At 40.3% G+C, this 19,086-nt stretch overlaps 3 protein-coding genes across 3 annotated transcripts; 1 reads left to right on the plus strand and 2 right to left on the minus strand.

Annotated features, from left to right (window-relative positions):
* The first annotated feature begins 89 nt into the window (after positions 1–89).
* trappc2 (trafficking protein particle complex subunit 2) lies at positions 90–2,297 on the plus strand. The gene is made up of 5 exons (XM_008275646.1): positions 90–178; positions 432–558; positions 794–938; positions 1,735–1,820; positions 1,913–2,297. The coding sequence occupies exons 2-5, from the start codon at positions 466–468 to the stop codon at positions 2,009–2,011; spliced, it is 423 nt and encodes a 140-aa protein (XP_008273868.1). The 5' UTR covers positions 90–178; positions 432–465; the 3' UTR covers positions 2,012–2,297.
* A 111-nt stretch (positions 2,298–2,408) lies between these two features.
* rab9a (RAB9A, member RAS oncogene family) lies at positions 2,409–4,931 on the minus strand. Its single transcript, XM_008275647.1, has 3 exons — positions 4,779–4,931; positions 4,284–4,403; positions 2,409–4,145 (listed from the first exon to the last, which is right to left on the minus strand). The coding sequence occupies exon 3, from the start codon at positions 4,104–4,106 to the stop codon at positions 3,504–3,506; it is 603 nt and encodes a 200-aa protein (XP_008273869.1). The 5' UTR covers positions 4,107–4,145; positions 4,284–4,403; positions 4,779–4,931; the 3' UTR covers positions 2,409–3,503.
* Positions 4,932–5,918: 987 nt separating this feature from the next.
* egfl6 (EGF-like-domain, multiple 6) lies at positions 5,919–14,347 on the minus strand. Its single transcript, XM_008275648.1, has 13 exons — positions 14,237–14,347; positions 12,805–12,911; positions 12,386–12,478; positions 12,084–12,203; positions 11,864–11,983; positions 10,423–10,557; positions 10,217–10,339; positions 9,682–9,744; positions 8,915–9,157; positions 7,342–7,416; positions 7,157–7,252; positions 6,804–7,066; positions 5,919–6,536 (listed from the first exon to the last, which is right to left on the minus strand). The coding sequence occupies exons 1-13, from the start codon at positions 14,308–14,310 to the stop codon at positions 6,429–6,431; spliced, it is 1,620 nt and encodes a 539-aa protein (XP_008273870.1). The 5' UTR covers positions 14,311–14,347; the 3' UTR covers positions 5,919–6,428.
* Positions 14,348–19,086: the final 4,739 nt, after the last annotated feature.

Genomic DNA, 19,086 nt, shown 5'->3' on the forward strand with positions numbered 1-19,086 from the left:
ACGATAATTCAACAATATTTTATGTTTTAAACAACACTAACTTCTATGAGGAAGTTTAAAAAACAACTGTTGTAAAATTGTCTTACTACAAATTATGAAAAATATATTTTAGGTTCTTGACGATGTCGTCATCTTTCTGCGACGGCTCTTCTTCCTCTTCAGGAAGCTAAATTAACAGGTAAACAAAAGTGGGTTTTGTCCATTTAAAAATGTCCCTGTTGTTTATACATCGTGTTCCTTGAGTTTTCCTGTTCGTGTCATGTTTACTTTAGTCTCACAATAATTACTTAGAATCTTACTCACTTAATCTGTCCGTGGAACTCGGCGGTTAACGTTAGCCTGCTAGCCACAAGCAATTGGATGATACTGACGCTAATAATGGCAAAACTGTAGTTGTTTCACCTTTATTGTTTGCTTTGATTTGATATTAGGGAAGTTTAGCTTTGCCAAGAAGAAGGGAAAACGATGTCTGGAAGCTTCTACTTTGTCATGGTTGGTCATCATGACAATCCTGTGTTTGAGATGGAGTTCTTACCAAGTGGGAAGCCTGAATCTAAGGTAACGTGGCTTAATTAACTATGCTCGTCCAACTCTTTGGAGACAGATGTCACTTGTACCTGATCCAAACGGTGGTCAATTGATCATAATCTGTGTTACTACTCATCACTACAGCATAACTGTCGAGACAATCTACCACACTGTCTTCAGTACACGACCTTTACACTTGTTTTATGGGAAATCACTATCTCTGTTAAATTATCTTGTTTGAAAATATTTGTTTCATTGACCACAGGATGACCACCGTCACCTGAACCAATTCATTGCACACGCAGCCCTGGATTTGGTGGATGAAAACATGTGGCTGTCCAATAGTATGTACTTGAAAACCGTGGACAAGTTCAACGAGTGGTTTGTTTCTGCATTCGTCACTGCAGGACATATCCTTTTTTATCTGTTCCATACTTTTCCTATTTACTGTGTTATTCGCTCACAAAATATCTGTGTATAGTGCTGCAGAGTATACACGATTCTGTGTTACATGTGGTTACTGGAGTCCCAAAACTGATAAAATAATTCCATACCATAGTTTACTGACTGAAGAAACAGAGAAGTATACAAAGCTCATGTAATCTTGTTCATGAACTAATTATAGAGGTGCACATCTGTGTAATAATGGAAGGTAACAGTTAGTTGATTAAATATTCTCCCATTCTTCGTCAACATAAAGATTTGTTGCTTCAATATCATTGTAAATTCATTTTTGGACTGTTGGTTGAACAAAATAAGCACTTTGAAAATGTCATCTTGCACTGTTTGAAGTCTACACTCCGTCATTTTAGAGATGACAGAGTTTTAAAAAAGCAATCACACATAAGTAATAGTTGTAGACCTGCTTACATGATTTAGCATGTTAGTTTGCAGTATAATGTCATTTAATTTTAGGAGCTTTTGAAGCTGGGCTGAAAGGTGACGCGATGGTTAGCATCGTTGCCTCGCAGCTAGAAGGTCGCCAGTTCGCGTCCCGGTGAGGACACCTGGGATCTTTCTGCGTGGATGTTGGGTGTCCCCAGCCTTCACCCTGAGTCAGCTGAGATAGCCTCCAGCCCCCTGGGACCCTAGTGAGGATTAAGCAGTGTATAGATAATGGATGGAGTTTTTGAAGCTGAATATGACCATACAACATGATAATCAACTCATTGGCATGGCTCTATTTTCTTTAATTTACTGCCGTACATATAAGATTCATCATGTTGCATGATGTGAGACAAGAAGACGGAATCAAAAACTTTTTTAATGATGTATACGATCTATACATTAAGGTAAGTAGCCTTTCATATAATTAGAAGAACTTAGCATGTTGCATTTAATTTGCCTTCAGCTTTTTAATTTAATAATCTGTTTTGTCTTCCAGTTTGCTATGAATCCATTCTATGAAATCAATGCACCAATCCGCTCAACAGCTTTTGAGAGGAAAGTCCAGTTTCTTGGAAAGAAACATCTCATGAGTTAATCAGTTCGCACAAGGATCTGAAAATATCTTGTCTATTTGCTGTTTATACTTGCACTTGTTTGACGTCTATCTTTTCCTGTTTTACACAACATAAGATGTATTCTACACACATGCAGATTTCTATTGTCTAACTGTAGCTTGTAAGATAATGTTTGTTGATTTGTTTTTTGTAAATGAATGGACTCGGCCACGTTATGGCTACTTTGTGTTGATTATTAACAATAAGCTTCAAAACTTCAGTTTATCCCAGAATTCAATAATGAATAAAACATTTTGATTAACAGCCTTGTGACTGGACACAGGTCATTTGTTATCTAGTAAGTCTGACATGAGGAGTCATTCAGTTCAAAGCCTAGAATAATAAAGTGACAGACCGTTATCAGGACATAAAACATGCTTAACGGACAATTCTCAGGGGCTTTATTTATCATTTGGCATACCAGTAGTACAACTTTGAATATAAATGAAATCTGAATGAGAAACAGTTGACCTAAAGAAATGGCTCACTATTTTAAATATTAAGCTGTGGGGAAAGATGCTTAGCTGTAAGTATTAAAAAAAATGTTAATAGAATGCTTTAAAGAACAAAATCAGTATTGAAAACAAATCCATCAATGAGGGAAAAGGATTACTCAATAATGACCACTACTTCATTATACTTCATTAAGGAAACACTCCTTATTTGATTCAGTGATTCTTGAGGTAAAAAAAGGTTACAAAATACAAAAAATTTCCAGAAACATCAATATACCATATGCCATGCATGTTAAGTTTGCTTTAATGTTTATTTTCTGGAAGGGAATTTCTCCCTCAGTGCTTCCAGCACATAGCCGTAATGTATTCACAATGCAAAATGTGCACAAACGAAACCTAAAAGGTGCAACAATCAAGCCTCAATTTGTTAGTTATACAAAGTAGTACCTTCGCTACTTCATCATTTTCTGAAATACGATTATCGGGGGGGAATAAATTATTTTATTTATGCAGTCGTTTTCTAATTAGAAATATTTCCATCGTCACTCTGCACTGTCACATTTGGGAGTGAAGTTGAAATACCTTCTGATAATTGCACTCCCCAAGTAGCACACATCTACACACTGATTTTAAGAGTCACATACGTTTCCATTATGACAGAATGGAACATTTAACCATTTTTAGAAGAACAAGAAACCTTTCAAGGACAACAAATAGTCTTCGGCCAACATTTCTGCTACCTTATTAAAGTCTTGACTTTTGAACTGTGGCAGAGATGAGTCAATGATTTAGTGCTTGGCGGTTTATTTGTAATCAGGCTAGGATGAATTTAGTGTTCTTCTGTCTTTTCAAACACAAGTGTAACTATTTGCATTATCAAACCTTTAAAGAGTATGATGAATCACAAAGCCAGTAGCATAATTTGTTTAAATAAGATGTTACTACAGCATTGCACACCTACAGCCTCATCACATAACAGGCATAACAGTGAATTAATGTTAGTGATAACTCCTGGACGTTATGAACAGCAAGTGGCAGCAGAGCGAGGCTTTCTGTGGAGCTTTACTGTGTCCGTGGGGATGAGGTGGTCCGTTCTTTCATCCATAGCCAACACTCTACGCACAGCCTCCTCAAAGGCCACCGCCACATTGGTGGCATCCTTGGCACTGGTCTCATAATAGGGGTAGTCACCGTTCTCCTGGCACCACTGTTGAGCCTCCTCAGAAGACACCTGCCTCTCCGTTACATCTACTTTGTTGCCCAAGACCACAAACGGGAACTTCTCCGGTTCCTTGACGTCGGCGTAGTAGATGAACTCCTTCTTCCAGTTTCCTAAGTTGAGAAAACTTTGGCTGTCGTCTACGCTAAAAGTGAGCAGGCAGCAATCGGAGCCACGATAGAAAGGAGTCCTCAGGCTGCGGAAACGCTCCTGGCCAGCAGTGTCCCAGATCTGTAGGGTAACCTGGTGGCCGTCTACCTCCAGGTCCTTGTTGAGGAATTCGACGCCGATGGTGTGGAAGAGGTGTGCGTCAAACTTGTTGGTGACATAGCGATTCATAATGGAGCTCTTTCCTACACCACCATCGCCCAGCAGAATCACTTTCAGCAAGGATGTTGTCATGGCTATTCACTCCCGATCTACCACTTTGAAATAATCGACCTAATGGAAAGATGCCACATTTGAAGTGTATTTTGTTATCTGCAAACTAATACAATAACACTTTGAAAAGAAAAACAAACCAAGTACATTACACTGAAGTGCAGGTACAAAAATCATAGTGTATGTTTTGTGCCTCACCCCTGATTGATTTTAACCTCCTCCACTTGTCCAGATCATGTGCTTTAAACCCCAGTCCTTGGTCACATGCTCATTTGTTTTATGTTGATGTGAGCAGCCACGCAGGTAACGTTCAACCAGCTGTAAAACAGTGACAAGCAATAAGTTTCCTGCTGCACAGATGGCCCAGGACAGAAGTTACAGCTGGGAAGCCCCAGTGCAATAAAGCATGATCTGCTACCATACGTACAAAAACGTTACACTGATTATGAACACTATGAACAAGGTATACGTGTTTAACTTGTGGCTATAACGTGTGGGATGTTAAACAACAAACAGCTGTAACATAGTAGCACGTTCGTGGAAAGATCCTGAATCTGTCAGCTAGCTAGTTGCTAGCTACGCTAGGCTAACATGAAAAAGGAAAACAAGACAACACAGCTGGAGTTGGGTTGATGCAGTGCACTAAATTAGCTAGCTCAGGTTTGCATACAGGCAAGAGTGTAAGTAACGTACCTTGCAGTCTGGGACAGGCAGCTTCTGGTTTACCGATAAATATTCTACGAAATAACTAAAATAACATTAATTCATTTGTTTGACAGCTCCTCGCTTTGGTGTGGCTCTGGATAACGTCAGGTCGCACAGTTTCCTGGTCAACTCCAAAGGCTCGATGAGAACGCAGCTAGCTGCTAACTAGCCTCGGATCATGTGATCTGGTCTGACAGAAACAACCAACGAGCGCCGAGATACCTCAGGCCATTACATTTCTACAGAAAACGTAACATATATATATATATTCCTGCACTGCACTTTTTTATGCACTTATTAAAATTTAGCATACGTGTTTAAACCAAGCGACACTTTGCTAACCTTTTAGTTTTAAGCTAGCTTTAGCATCTCTCCACTGGTAGCACATCGGCTAGTTACCGGCTACATCTTTGTAATATTCAAGTAACACCACAAGATGGCGACATTTAGCTGTTATCAGCCACCATCCCAGCTGTCAAAATCCATTCTTCTTGCACTGTAACCAGGTTTCTACCTAAGGTATGAAAACTACTAAAGGAATTACCCCACATAACAGTACTACAGTGTCAAAATAGTCACGTAGTCCTTTTTGAATCTAGTTAAAAAATAACCATCTCAAGTAAAACTGTTGCAGTCCCTGTAGGGATGTGTTCTTTTTTTTTGACACACTAATAAGTCTTATGTATTATAATAGTGCAGATGTTGTGAGTTGGAAAGTAAAAGTACAATTTTATTTTCCGAAATGTAGTAAATGTAAAATAAAATGACGCTCTAATTGTGCTTGAGTAAACCTACACACATACTTTCTGTCCATGAGGTTGTCAAAGAAAACAACACTCTTTGTACTTTTTTTGATATAAATATCTACATGATCATTACGGCATACTTTTCTCACTCAGGTTGGATGTAAATTGACACCCACACATCCGTTTTCTGTGATAAAACATCAGCTCTGGCATGCATAAAATTTCCTTTGTGGTGGCATTTGCATGGTCTGCAGACATATTCTTAAATTACCCCCATACTTTCTGCCCAGCTTGCAGTAACCTACAATAAGTAACATGATCAGGATTAGCCATCTATCCAGACTTACAGCATGCATGGATAAAAAGGAATGTAAGGCAGAGCTAGAAAAAAAAACATTTAATGTAAGAATACAGTATGATTTGAAAGCAAATATTACAGCTTTTATGCATGGATACTGTTTTTTTTATCATTCAAACTAAACAGCCTTCAAAAAAAAAAGTTATTTATCAAGGATTTCAGATATAATTCACCTAAGATTTCACATTACATGTCAGATTATTTTTAGTTCACTTCAGCAATGCACTGTCACATACACAACAAAGGACTAAGCACAAACTGTTAAACCAAACTAACAAAGTTCCACCTATTCCTGAGTTCGGAGTTATCTGTACCATTAGCTACTATTTTGAAAATCACAATAAAGAATGTAGCTGGATGTCTTGATGTAGCAGCATTGTGAGTAAGTAAACTTGCATGCACTGATTGTTCATATTCTTCCCTTTAAAAAGTGTATCTGTGCGATGAGAGAACACTGAGAAACTCCACGATACGGGCAGGAATCCTTGACATGTTGTCATTTAGGGCAGAATTGGTAATCTGAGATGGAGATTCTTAAAAAACTGGAGTGTCGTCCTCTTGACAGGGCCCTGAGGTCAGCACGACATTGTCCAGCCCTATCTCGCCTCCAAGGCCTTTCCCACGCTGTGCTTCAAAGATAATCTGAAAGACATTCAGTGGTAACATCGCATGTTTAGGTTGAAGAATCCAGTTGTGGGTGAATAACATTTTCAAACATACTTGAACCAAATTTAGAGCAACATCCATCATAGCTAGTCACGAGTACTTCGTAGACTTTTGATGCAACATTCATGCTCACTCTGGCCGCTACATTTGCTGTTACAGGTATTCTTGTTACTAGCCTTTAATCCATTGCATTGATAATCACCTGTCAATAACATGTCTTATGTAATTGACTGGACAACTCACAGACTCTGGGGCCTTCTCTCTCCAGGCCACGGTGAGGAGCTCTGTCTGCCATCCCTGGTCTCTGCTCTGGCTCTGCTCCCACACTGGATAAACATTGTTGTCCAGCAGCACCCTGAGTGTTCCCACATTGTGGCCCACCACTCGGTAATCAAAAGTGAGGCAGAAGCTGCCCTGCTGAGCCCGATCGCTGAGAAGCAACTTCAGCTTGGCCACGTCCTCTTGGTCCCCCAGGAGCCCACTCAAGGCCATGTAGTACTCGGCACCTGAGTAAGTTTTAAAGCTCATATAAGTGACTGCATTTGAATGTACAAAACCTAATGCGTCTTATGTGGAAAAAAATGTTGTTTTGTTACCAATATCATGGTATGCTACGCTCCAGTCAATGTCATCAGCCTTGTCTTGGACCCATTCACAGGCTCCCTGATCAAAGTTGCAATCCATGATATACTCTAGACAGTAAATGACAGGAGCACATTTCCAGATTAGCCACATAAACAGTCATTATGCAACAACGATACATAAACACATACTTGATTACCTTCCTGAACCGGTGTTATTTGGATTTCTTTGACTTCTGTGGTTGGGCCGAACACCGACTCAAACTCTTCTGATACTGTGTTTAGAAATTAAAGGGAAAAAATCTGTGTAAATAGGTGGATTTTTAGGTAAATATACTCTGTTGCAAGGATGCTAAGTATGGCTACTGCAGTCTAATACAACAGACCTGCCATAAATCCAGTCTTATCGTGTTCAATTCCAACGAAAAGTAAAGGTAGGATTTCATTCCGAACTGTCGTTGTAGACCACATTAGTGTTAGCAAGTTGTACCAACCAAACATTTGAGTTATAATCAGACACACCTGCATCATCAGCATACTCTTACAAAATACCCTCTGAAAATATGTGATCTTGAAAACTTTACAAATAATGCAGCTCAGAGATTTTCCTTGATGAAACAAAAGCTAGAAAGGGATTTTCAGCCAACAGGTGTAGACCTGCCCTGCTGTCACTCATGCTTTGAAATGGAGCTACAACTTTAGGATATAACCCCAACCTTCCCCCCTCCGAGCATTTTAAAGCTCTCGCAGCAAATCACCCCCATGAAAAGCAGCCATAGACACTCAGACGAGTGACAGCTGGGGTTATTGAACCTGCTCAGCCAAAGTGGGCTAGTGTTAGAGAGGTCTGGAGTGTTGATGACAGACTTTCCTACAAGGAGTCAAGTCTGTTTGCACAACAGCTGTTTTGGGGAAAACATAATAAAAGGCTTTGAGGCTTTGTAACCTCCCTCCCTTCCTCACCCTCCTCCCAGGAGATGGGAAGCAGGCCCAGGATGAGTTGTATCCTTGGGCTCTCACATGCCAACAGGGTAAAATTCCTCCCTGGAGGTGATGGATGTCTTGGGGCCTGTCTCCTCTTGCTATGTGAGTTCTTACAGAGACTATAATGTTTCCATAAAGATCTAGATTAGTGGTGAAAGGTGACCTCATTTATGGGGTTTTTTTTTCAGTGAGATGGATGCCAGTAAATGAGCCAAGTCCATTATATGTTGTAATCAGAGATTGAATCAGATAAATCTTTCCTGTGCTTTGCTGAGTTCCTATTGAGATTTTTAAAATTTGTTTTAGCAAATCAAGGACTTTTGAAAAATGTCAAGCTAGAATTGAGAGGTTAGGGATATTTTCAATTTGTTTTTAAATACTGAAGGACATGCCAGCATGACAATCACAATTCTTGCATTTCTTTACAGAGACAGTCAGCAAGACTGAGATGTCTAAACAGATTTAATGTTAACGTGCGCTGGATGAAAAACCCAAAAGCAAACCTGGAGTGGAGTCACACAGGTCTGAAGGTTAACAGGGGACCTGAAGCAACAAGCCCCTTTCTTCTGTGGTCAAGGGCTTAATTCTGAGCTGCTATATTACACTTATTTTACCTGCCAACTGAAAAATGTATAATTATGTTCAGTTGCTGTGCAGACATGAGGGCAAAATCTCTGTAGATTACTGAGTTTGTTTAGTCTGTTTATGGTTACTACTTACTGTGGGCCACCCAGAATAGTAGAACGGATTTACTATAAGGCACCAGAACAGCAAAAAAAACACACTTACTGAAAACATCTCCTCTTGGATTGAGCTGATTGTCTTCCTCTTCCTCCTCGTCTTCCTCTGGAAATTCCTCCTCCGGTCCTGCCTCGTTCTGGGTGCCAACATAGACCTCTCCTTCATAGTCAAAAGGCTGCTGGCGGACCTTGGGAGGCGGTGTTGCGACTGGTTCAGGGATTACATTTTTGATGTCCTCATTGCTCAGCTTACCTCCCAGAATCTCGGGCTTCACTTGGGAGTCTGGGATGGCTGCGGGCAGGAAGAGGATTCAGGTTACACATATGGATATGCTATCAAGAGTCGGAAGCATAATGTTTTTACCAGGGTGCAGATCTGCTTGTTGTTTGTTGTTATGTATTTCGCAGCTGCAGCTCTGATTAAACACTTCCTTGCAGTTACTTACCATTTCATGGATAAAATGCTTTATTTTCCTCAAGAGAAAAACTACATAAAATGAACATGCTACGACAGGAAGGATTATCCTAAATCATGCAGGTGAAGCATGACAGCGACAGTCATTCCATATAGCTTAAATTAGTGTCTTAAATCTACAAGCATTTTTTTTTAACACAAACTCTGTATGTGAAAGGTCATGCTGCGGGCTCCAGGTCTTCTATCAAGCTGTGGGTGCTGTGGCCATACAACATTTCCAGCCATGAGCAGGGGAAACAGCTGTGGAAGATGCTCTTAGAGGTAGACAAGAGGAAAGGATAAATGTTTTGGGTTGCAGGACAGGAAGTGAACAGCGGAAGCTCGATTCCGCACAATCTCACCATTGAGGGAATCGTCTGCACTGCCTTTGTCTCCATCCCACGACTTCTGATAAAATGGCTTGACTACAAAAAATAAAGGCATCTTCATTCATGCTGAACTCCCCTGACCTACACTTTTTATGTCATTTGGCTACACAAGACTTCACCTGTTATTATTTGGGCCTGGTTCAAAGAGTACATCACTACCTTTCCTTGCCCTGCCTCTTCAGATGGCTGGCTACAGAGCAGTGTCATATTGACACAGGTGTGTTTTCAATTTCTGCCTCTCTCATTCTAACATCTGTGAAGAGGAGCGGCCTTTTAGAGCAGGAAACTAGCCTTGGCAAGACTGCTGTTCACTAATGTTCAAAGATTCCACATGAAATATGTGGTTGTAAAACTGTTCCTGGCCGATCTGACTTAATACTCTCACCTGGAAAATCCTTGAGACATGTGTTTTTAGTATCTAATGTGAGTGGCTTTGTTTGACTGAAATTAAAAGGCACTCTTAATATTAATTGAATCATAATTCTGTGTAGCAGATCTTAGATCTCACCAGAGCATTCAAAGCCATTGCCTCTGAAGCCAGACTTGCACCTGCACTTGTAGGATCCTTGAGTGTTCAGACAGACAGCGTGGTGGCTGCACTTGTGGGTGCCGGCTGCACACTCATCAAGGTCTGGAATTGGAAGAAGCCTATTTGTACCTTTAGAAGTTGAAATAATCAACAATGTTTTGCCTTAATAAAACTGTATACCTTACCTACACAGTCATATTTGCCGTCGACATATTTCAGGTCGTAGCCGTCCTGGCACTTGCAGTAATAGCTGCCAAAGGTGTTCACACATTGCCTGTTGTAGGGACAGAGGCTCTTTCCAGTTACACATTCGTCAATATCTGAAAGGAAACAAAATGGGGGAAATTAAAAAGCCTATCATTTTATGTTTATCAAGTTTAAATTAATAAATCCGATAAAAAAATAATCTGGCGCTCTAGGCTATAAAAGTACATTATATTACTCTGAACTACCAGTTTTGTAATCCTTCCAGTTGCCCATTTTTGCTTGTTTTGAAGTGTAACCCTTCAGAAACATGCTTTCACTTTCAATAATGAAAATATTTTTTGATGCATAATTTTTCTGAAATTGCTAATTTCCCTTCCCCTGCAGTCTCCGACACTTCATCACTATTGTCTGGGCAAACTGCTTCCAGAGATTCCCATTGAGTCATTAGCTGCTCTTTTTCATTTGCCAGCAGGGAGCTTCGACATCCTGATTGTCATTAACACGATGCCTCACTGATTTTCTGCTACCCAACATTGCTAAATTGTTCTTGATGTGGTATCCAGCCAGGTGGAATAGAGAGGTGTGGGGTAAATGAGCTATGGATATTAATGTGATCACAATGGACTACTTAATACAGGAGGATGTGTGTACAAGAAGGTTTTTAAGCTAATTGTAATATCAGTGTCACTAAAGCTATTTAACAGTGCCAAACAGTCTGAGTAGTCAATCTGCTGCTGTAGAGACGATAATTTGGTTAATAAATGCACTTTCCATTTTTCTTTTTTGCGCATTTGATTATGTAAATCCTGTTATTTATACCTCTAAATGTTCTATTTATAGTTAGTGACTGAAAGTCTAGGCCTGCAGCCAGTTCGGAGTTTGTCATATGTGGTTAAAATTTACTGTGAATATGGTAGATAAGTGTCTGTGTCATCAGGGTTCATCTTTTGTACAGTACACACAAGTACAATTTCACTTGGGAAACATGATACTTTTGTTGAGTGTGTTGGATCCATTGCAGTCCTGAAATTTAATGCTGTAGAACAAGTATATTACTTCCCCTGTGCGATCATGTCGGACTGGTTCAGCCACAGCTCAGGCCGTTTTGAGGGAAGAAATATAACTTAATTGTATCCATCTGATTTTGAAGCCAAGCGTGCAGCAACCACGTAATAGAATCCTCACAGAATTTTTCCCAGTATGCAAATACTGCCAATCTATGTGACATAAAAAGCCAAAGTCAATCTCTTTTCGCTCTGTGTTTCTCATTAAGTTGAAGGCTGTTGCTCCAGCTATCATAATTCTCAGTTCTATCTCTGATGGTGTGTTGTATTTGACATCCCTTGCACGGCACTGAAAGCCTAAAAACATGGATTTCCTGTGGTTACACTCTGCTGTTGTGTGAGTGTGGCTGCTCACCTACACAAGTTCTCTCATCTTGCCCCAGTTGCAGGCCTGCAGATGGGCAGAGGCAGCGGATCTCCCCCTGTACTTCCTCGCAACCATACTGACAGTGAGCGAGAGAGCATGTCCTGGAATCTACATGCACACACACACACAGACAACACACATTGTCAGATATGCAAGCTGGCCTCTTTGTTATTATTCCCAATACGGATAAGTGTGTGGTGAGACTCACTGGCACAGGATCCATCGTGCATTACGGTGTATCCATTGAGACAGTAGCACTTGTAACTTCCGTAGGTGTTCATGCAGCGATGCTCACAGGGACGAGGCTTCAGGCCACACTCATTCAGATCTAGAAATAAGAATGATATACGTTTTGTTCATCTGCAACACCCTGTTTTCTGAAATTCAAATGTTTAATGTCACAACTTCTTACAGAGTGAATTCTTCAGCTGAAAAAAAAAAAAAAAGATTATCCTGTACCCAGTTGGACTCATGTTTTCCAGACCCTCTGTACTGACCTCAAATACCCACCTTGATTACATGTCTTTCCGGTGTATCCTGGGAAACACTTGCATTTGTTGGGCCCGACGCACTCTCCATGCTTGCATCCGTGCTCACACTGAGCTGGTAAAACATTTAGCATGAAGAAAATACCACCAGAAATATCAGCGGTGAAGAATGATGGATTGCAGTCAAACCACACACTTCTATTACGCAGGCAAGGTTTTTTAATTTAGACTGTCGTTTCCTCCATATTTTATGGGTTAGGAAAATATCTTTCATGAAAAGAATAACAATAGTCAGGACATTGTGGTGGGAATGTAAATCCTTCTCTCTTAATATGTCTTTTTCCCTTCAAATGGCATTTCACGCACGTTAACATAGTGGTTGATTTTACAGGAATTGTATGTTTTTATCAAAATTACAGTGAGAATCAGGACTGTCCTTACCCTCACACTGCCCTTTACTGTTTTTCTTCCAGCCATAGCAACACTCCAGTCTCCTGCCATAGCGACACACACCTGGTTGGTTTCCAGTAAGGACTTGTCGGTAGTGCCTTTGTGGAGGAAGAGCAGAGTGCAAGGTAAGATGTGTAATTTTTCTGTCTTGATAATTTATAACCCACCATGGGTAGTGCACTGAACATAAAATAGAAATGTATCCCTTTAAATAAAACCTTATCTCAGTGGCAACAACGCCAAACACTAACAGATTTTGTTTGTTAAAAGTATGATTATTTAGGTCCACACATTCACAAACTTACAAAGCTCTCTTAAATACAGGCTTTCAGACACCCATTTTTAATTATGGCCTAAACAACCTAAATAAAGTGTCTCCCCTACAAGCTTGTTCAGTGATAGAAGTGAGGCTCCCTGTGGAGCAACAGCCAGCTGACAGGATGTCGGCTACAGATGGAGAAAAACACACTAATCAGACACTTCCCGGGTCACACATGTGATACCTCATGCGAAACCCTATTTCCTCCCCATTTACCTCCACTTTGATTTTGTTTCTGGAGGCAGATGAGAATTTACTGTAAAGTTATTCTGAGTTGTGGTTAACAAGTCAGCATTGCATTGAAAATAACCTACAGTCCATATAGATTACATTGCATGTGCATATTTTTAACCTGTAAATTAAATTAGTACTTGCCATTTGCCATTGACGTAAGGAAATCCACGGATGCAAGAATCTCACATCCGAGCCTAACTGTAGGTTTTAGCATCACTATTCCGCCTTAAAAGCTCAAAGCCAAACTGTTATATCCCAGATGTTTAAGTGTCAACAGTGTTTGCATCCTAAAAGCAGCCCTGGCACCAGTGGGACTGGAGGAATCTGAGACTTGATAGAAATCAACCAGAATAGCCCACAAGAGAGGGGCTCCTAAGTGTGACAGGTGCTCTTCAGTTATTAACAGTTGCCGTGCCACTTTTAGCTGTCACACTGCTCTGTTAGCGGGGGGCAGCTGTGTGTACATGCCATCGAAACAACAGTTTTCCCTGTAAAGATTTAAAGCACATAATTCAGTACAAAATAGAGGGGTTCATGTTACCCCTTAAACACTAGTTGAAATAATAATATGTGGAGGAAGGTGCAGTTACAGTGTTTGTAATTTCCTTTTTTTGGCCACAGGAAGGGGGCTAAATTGTACACTACTCAATCCTAAAGGTAGCATTTTTGGTTTATTATTGGCATTCAGACTCACTGCAATGTGATAGTAGCTCTGTACTACATAGACATTTCTCTAATATCACACTTGAACTTCTTTTTGACTTTTTGAACTGAGTAAACTTCCTAGTAAAATTTACACCTGCTGCAGGTTTCAGGATTAGAAACAAACAATTCACCATCACCCACAGTGTGTTGATCTGTTTGACTTACCTATGGGTTTCTGCGCTGCCAGAGGAGATGTGGAGCAGGAGAAAAAGCCCGCCGACCAAAGTAAAGGGCTGCATGTCTGTCACTGCGAGCAGCCGTTGTGCTTTGTTTCCCACGGGGCTGACTTTGGTTGCTCTGAGTTCCTCCTAGGGGCTTAGGCTCATTAAGTTGCTTAGACAGGAACAAGTCTCTGTTGAGCCTTCACACAAGGTACCCCAGATTTCATGTATTTCCAGAACACAAAGAAGTCAAAGTCTCCTCCAGGGGGGGGGGGAAAGAAAAAAAACAACAACTCTCTCACACTCTTTTTCAATGCTGCAGCTACTCTCTGTGTCCCATAATTTGCTTCCCCTTCTTCCTCTCTGAAATTCCAGAGGTGGGTTGACACTCTGTGAAATGACACTGCACTGAGATGGATAGGTGGTGACTTCTGGAGGTAGGAGTGGGTTTGGACAGGGGGGTGGGGATTATGTTTAGGGGTGCTCCTCTTTTCACTCAGTGCAGTACCACATGAAACTTTTCCAGTGCCTCACCAGTAGGAACAAAAAAAAACATCCTTTATTACAAATGTCAAATGCAGAGACACCTAATGATCATGACCTTTACATGCATTCGTTGCTGTATGCTGTGCCTTCGGTGTATCTTTTTTTTTTTTTTTTAAATAATTAGGTGTATCGGCTAATTGTGGATCTCAGACATGCGCTGGCCTGTCATTAGCAGCTGCAGCACTCTTTGATGTCTCTTTCACAGGTAGCACATAAAGCTTTACATTCTCACACGTTTATTCCAAGTTCAGCCATAAAAGTCTTTAATGAGTTTGCACACTTTCAAAGTCAGCTCTAACATCTGGTCCTGCTCGTCTGTTCCCTTAAGAAAAGAACAGGTCATGTTTCGATGGAAGCAACAGGATACATTTGTTGTATTGACAACACTTCTCCCATGTTTTCTATGCAGGGGGAATTTTTGCTGTAAATCCAGAATCTATATAATCTGCAGTTTGGATGTCTGTTCAGTACCACTCTGGGAAAAGAGGTAGACTAGAGGCTTAATATAATGATTTGAAAATTATAATGGAAATAGCCTTCAGTTGAGAAGGAAGTCTGTCTGTTAAACAAGGCTATGATTATTTTGCCAGACATTCAGTGCTCATGTCACGGAAGAGAGATGTTTCAGGCCAGTAAATGGTGGTTATATCTCATTTTGTTTATATAGAGCAAGGTCAAAACAAATTCAGCCTGGACGCTCCCATCGTTGCCTCCAGTTATTGCACAAATAACACCGATTTGAGTCCAGCGGGGCTCTGCTTTCATGATGCCCCTGAATAGGTCACACAAACATGTCTGTGAGATCACAAACACTTCGTAACATAGTGGGGGTTGCACTACAATTAAATCCACATGCAGCAGTTCCTTAATCGCAATACAGGATGACCAAAGGAGGTATGGGATGTGTGGTTGCTGGCAAATAGACAATAGTTGCCTCAAATGTGCAACACTAAGCAGTGAGGTTGGCAGAAAGTATGTCATATCTGTTACCAAGTGAACGAAACCCCACAGACTCATGATCTCTTCCAAGCAGTTCCCACTTCATCATAACTTAACTGTGTAGTTTCCTGACCACTGTTTTTAACCATAACCAAACTAACCTTTAGGGAGCTCAGTTGGTTCCATGCGGTTTATCCATGTGGACCACCTAGTTGTTTCGGTAAAATACAATATAATTAAAAGGTGCTTGGGACACATGCGGTGAATGATCTTGGCTTGATGAAAGCCTTCTGTAAGAAGTGGAAATGAAACAACCTTAATCAGCCTTTTTTCTCACAGCAAACCTTTTGCCTTGTGATAACAGGAGAAGGTGGCACCGTTGACAACAGCCATGTCTCACAGCCATCACAGTGGAATAGTTAGCCAGCACCACCTGAAGCAGGTAAACTGAATTTTGCCATCTTTTATTGTATTGTTATTTGTGCCTGTCAAAATGTTGTCCATGGAAGATTTTATTTTTATGAGGAATCAAATTGGTTTTAGAGGTTTTCAACAAAGAGGCCCAACTTTCACAAGGATTGGGAAGAAAATCAGTGGCTTGGTTTATCAATAAAATGCTCTTTTCCAGGAGTTCATAATGCTTCCATGATAAATACAAGGTTAATTTTATCTTGCACAATATAAGATAATAATCAGGGGCAGTAATTAAGAGCTGTATTATTACAAAACAATGGCTTGCTGTGTTGTTTTAGCAGCATTTGTAAACTCTGCACTGTACATAATCAGTCACAAACTGCAACTTATTGCTTGCCTGACATTATGTGCCATGACCATTCAAAGCAATGTTTTCTGCCATGTCACTGAGTACTTTCTGTAATCATTAGCCCTTGTTTCATTTGATACCCAGTACCTTTACAACCTCTGACAGTCTGAGGCAGAGCTTCTGTGATACACGATAACACACAGACACACACAAATGCATGCACGCTGCCGTCCATTTCTAGTCTGAAATATGACTCTATATGACTGACATCTCAAGCATGTGGGTCAAGCACACTATGCATTAGAGATGTTTCCTTGGTGCTACTATTTTGACTGGGAATGTGGACGCTGTACTTGGGAAGGAGAATCTGAGAAGTTGGTATTGTCACAACAACAGCGCCCTCGTCTGTCGTGGAGAAAGCACTGGCCTTTTGCTTCCTGTGAAGCTTAGGCACTGTCCTCTGGTATTATTTAAAAAATAGCTGAAGGGCATCGGCTCCCCCCGGCCCATTCTCTGGACCGCCACTGCCGCTCTCCGTCCGTCGCCCACCCTCTCCATCGGTGTGCGCTTCTCGGACTGCTGGTCCCCGGGAGCCTGTCCGCCCCCCGCCCAGCCATTAGTGAGTATTTAGTTCATTTTGGTCCCTGGTCCCCCACCTCTGTTATTCCTGGCTCTCTGTTCATGTGTATCTCTGTAAACCCATGCCCTGTCTGTGCACTCTCTGCTTGGGTTCACCTCGCACCGTGACACCAGGGATGCAACATTACAATCGTCACTTTTACCTTTCCAATAAAATCTAATTGTCCATTTGTTTAACAAACCAGGAGGGCATGTTTTCAAAAAAGGGTAACAAAACTGTATCCATATGTGGAGACTTCAATATTGATCTGTTAAATCCTAATATTCATAAAATCACAGATGAATTTGTCAATGCGTTTGAGCTTGTTTCCAAAAATCACCAGACCCAGCAGAATTACATCCCCTTGTGCCACTCTAATAACATATTCACGAATGACACTGACAATAACACAGTAAGCGGACTATTAATGACGATATCAGTGATCACCTGCCAGTTTTCACAGTATATGACAACATTTTCAGGAATATTAAGCCAAACAAATACAATACAGACGAATGAGGACAGAAGAATCCATCAATGCACTGAAGAATGACCTACTGGCACAGAACTGGGGTGTGACATATCAAGAAAGAGACACTGATAGTGCACATGAAATATTCTTGGAAATATTTAGGTCACTGTATGATAAACATTGTCCAATCAAAGAATACAACAGACATTTTAAATATACTAACTGTCCATGGATCACAAAGGGACTCCTGCAAAAATAAAAATACACTTTACAGACATTTCATAAGAAAAGAACTAAAGAGGCAGAAAATAGATATAAAAAATATGAAAACAAGTTAACTTATAAGGAAAAGTTTTGTTTATTTTTAAAATTGAATTTTATAGGAAAATACTTGAAGACAACAAAAACAATATTAAGGGAATATGGAATATACTGAACAGTATTATAAGAAATAGCACAAGACTAACAAGTTATCCTAGCTATTTCATTGAGAAAGATGAAGAGCATTATAATATGGAGGACATAGCTAACTGATTTAATAATTTCATTGTAAATGTTGGACCTGACTTAGCAGCAAGAATCCAGGAACAAATGGAGAAAAAACAGACAGGCTGCCAGAGGGAAATGCCAGCTCGATGTTTGTCAAAGCAGTGGATGAGAAAGACATGGTGGACATCGTCAAGGAATGTAACAACAAAAAGTCTACTGATGTGAGTGACATTGATATGACATTAGTCAAAAACAAAACTCACTGACGGGATTCCAAAACCGTTACCATACATCTGTAACAAATACCAGTCAGTGCTGGCACAAAATCTTCAGCCTTCTGTTAGAAAGCTGAAGATGAAGAAGAACTTCATCTCTCAGCACGACAATCACCCAAAGCACACATCTAAATCAACCAAAGAATGGCTTCACCGGAATAAGATTGAGGCTTTGGAATGGCCCAGCCACAGTCCAGACCTGAATCCCATTGAACATCTGTGGGGTGATCTGAAGAGGGCTGTGCACAGGAGATGCCCTCACAATCTGTCAGATTTGGAGCGGTTTTGCAAAAAAGAGTGGGCAAACATTGCCACATCAAGATGTGCCACGCTGACCGGCTCCTGCCCAAAAAGACTGTAATAAAAGCCAAAGGTGCTGCAACAAGGTATTAGTTTAAGGGTGTGCATATATATGCATCCAGGTTCTTTTAAGTTTTTAATTTTATATTTTTCCCCTTTAAAGGTTTCAGTTTGTTTTTCAATTGCATTGTACAGGTTATAGGTCACATTAAAGGTGGAAAAAGTTGTGAAATTATTTGTCTTGCTGTCATTTTTTTACATCACAAAACCCTGGCATTTGAACAGGCGTGTGTAGACTTTTTATATCCACTGTATGTGTGTGTATGTATGTGTATATATGGATATGCATGTATGTGTATATTTATATAGATATATAAACTGGTGTTATCATAACTGTATATATGTTTATTGTATATGTATGAACAGAAATTGTATATTATATATATATTTA

This window comes from Stegastes partitus, unplaced genomic scaffold, assembly GCF_000690725.1.
Source record: "Stegastes partitus isolate 25-593 unplaced genomic scaffold, Stegastes_partitus-1.0.2 Scaffold56, whole genome shotgun sequence".
Taxonomy (NCBI): Eukaryota; Metazoa; Chordata; class Actinopteri; family Pomacentridae; genus Stegastes; species Stegastes partitus.

What these genes read in the sequence shown, in the direction of transcription:
- rab9a (XM_008275647.1), bottom strand. Translation starts at nt 4,106, where the DNA reads ATGACAACATCCTTGCTGAAAGTGATTCTGCTGGGCGATGGTGGTGTA.
- egfl6 (XM_008275648.1), bottom strand. Translation starts at nt 14,310, where the DNA reads ATGCAGCCCTTTACTTTGGTCGGCGGGCTTTTTCTCCTGCTCCACATC. An exon ending in GCACGATGGATCCTGTGCCA is followed by an intron (nt 11,984 to 12,083) that starts GTGAGTCTCACC and finishes GTGTGCATGTAG; the next exon opens with ATTCCAGGACATGCTCTCTC. An exon ending in TCCAAGAGGAGATGTTTTCA is followed by an intron (nt 7,417 to 8,914) that starts GTAAGTGTGTTT and finishes TTCTAAACACAG; the next exon opens with TATCAGAAGAGTTTGAGTCG.
- trappc2 (XM_008275646.1), top strand. Translation starts at nt 466, where the DNA reads ATGTCTGGAAGCTTCTACTTTGTCATGGTTGGTCATCATGACAATCCT. An exon ending in TGCATTCGTCACTGCAGGAC is followed by an intron (nt 939 to 1,734) that starts ATATCCTTTTTT and finishes TTACTGCCGTAC; the next exon opens with ATATAAGATTCATCATGTTG. An exon ending in TATACGATCTATACATTAAG is followed by an intron (nt 1,821 to 1,912) that starts GTAAGTAGCCTT and finishes TTTGTCTTCCAG; the next exon opens with TTTGCTATGAATCCATTCTA.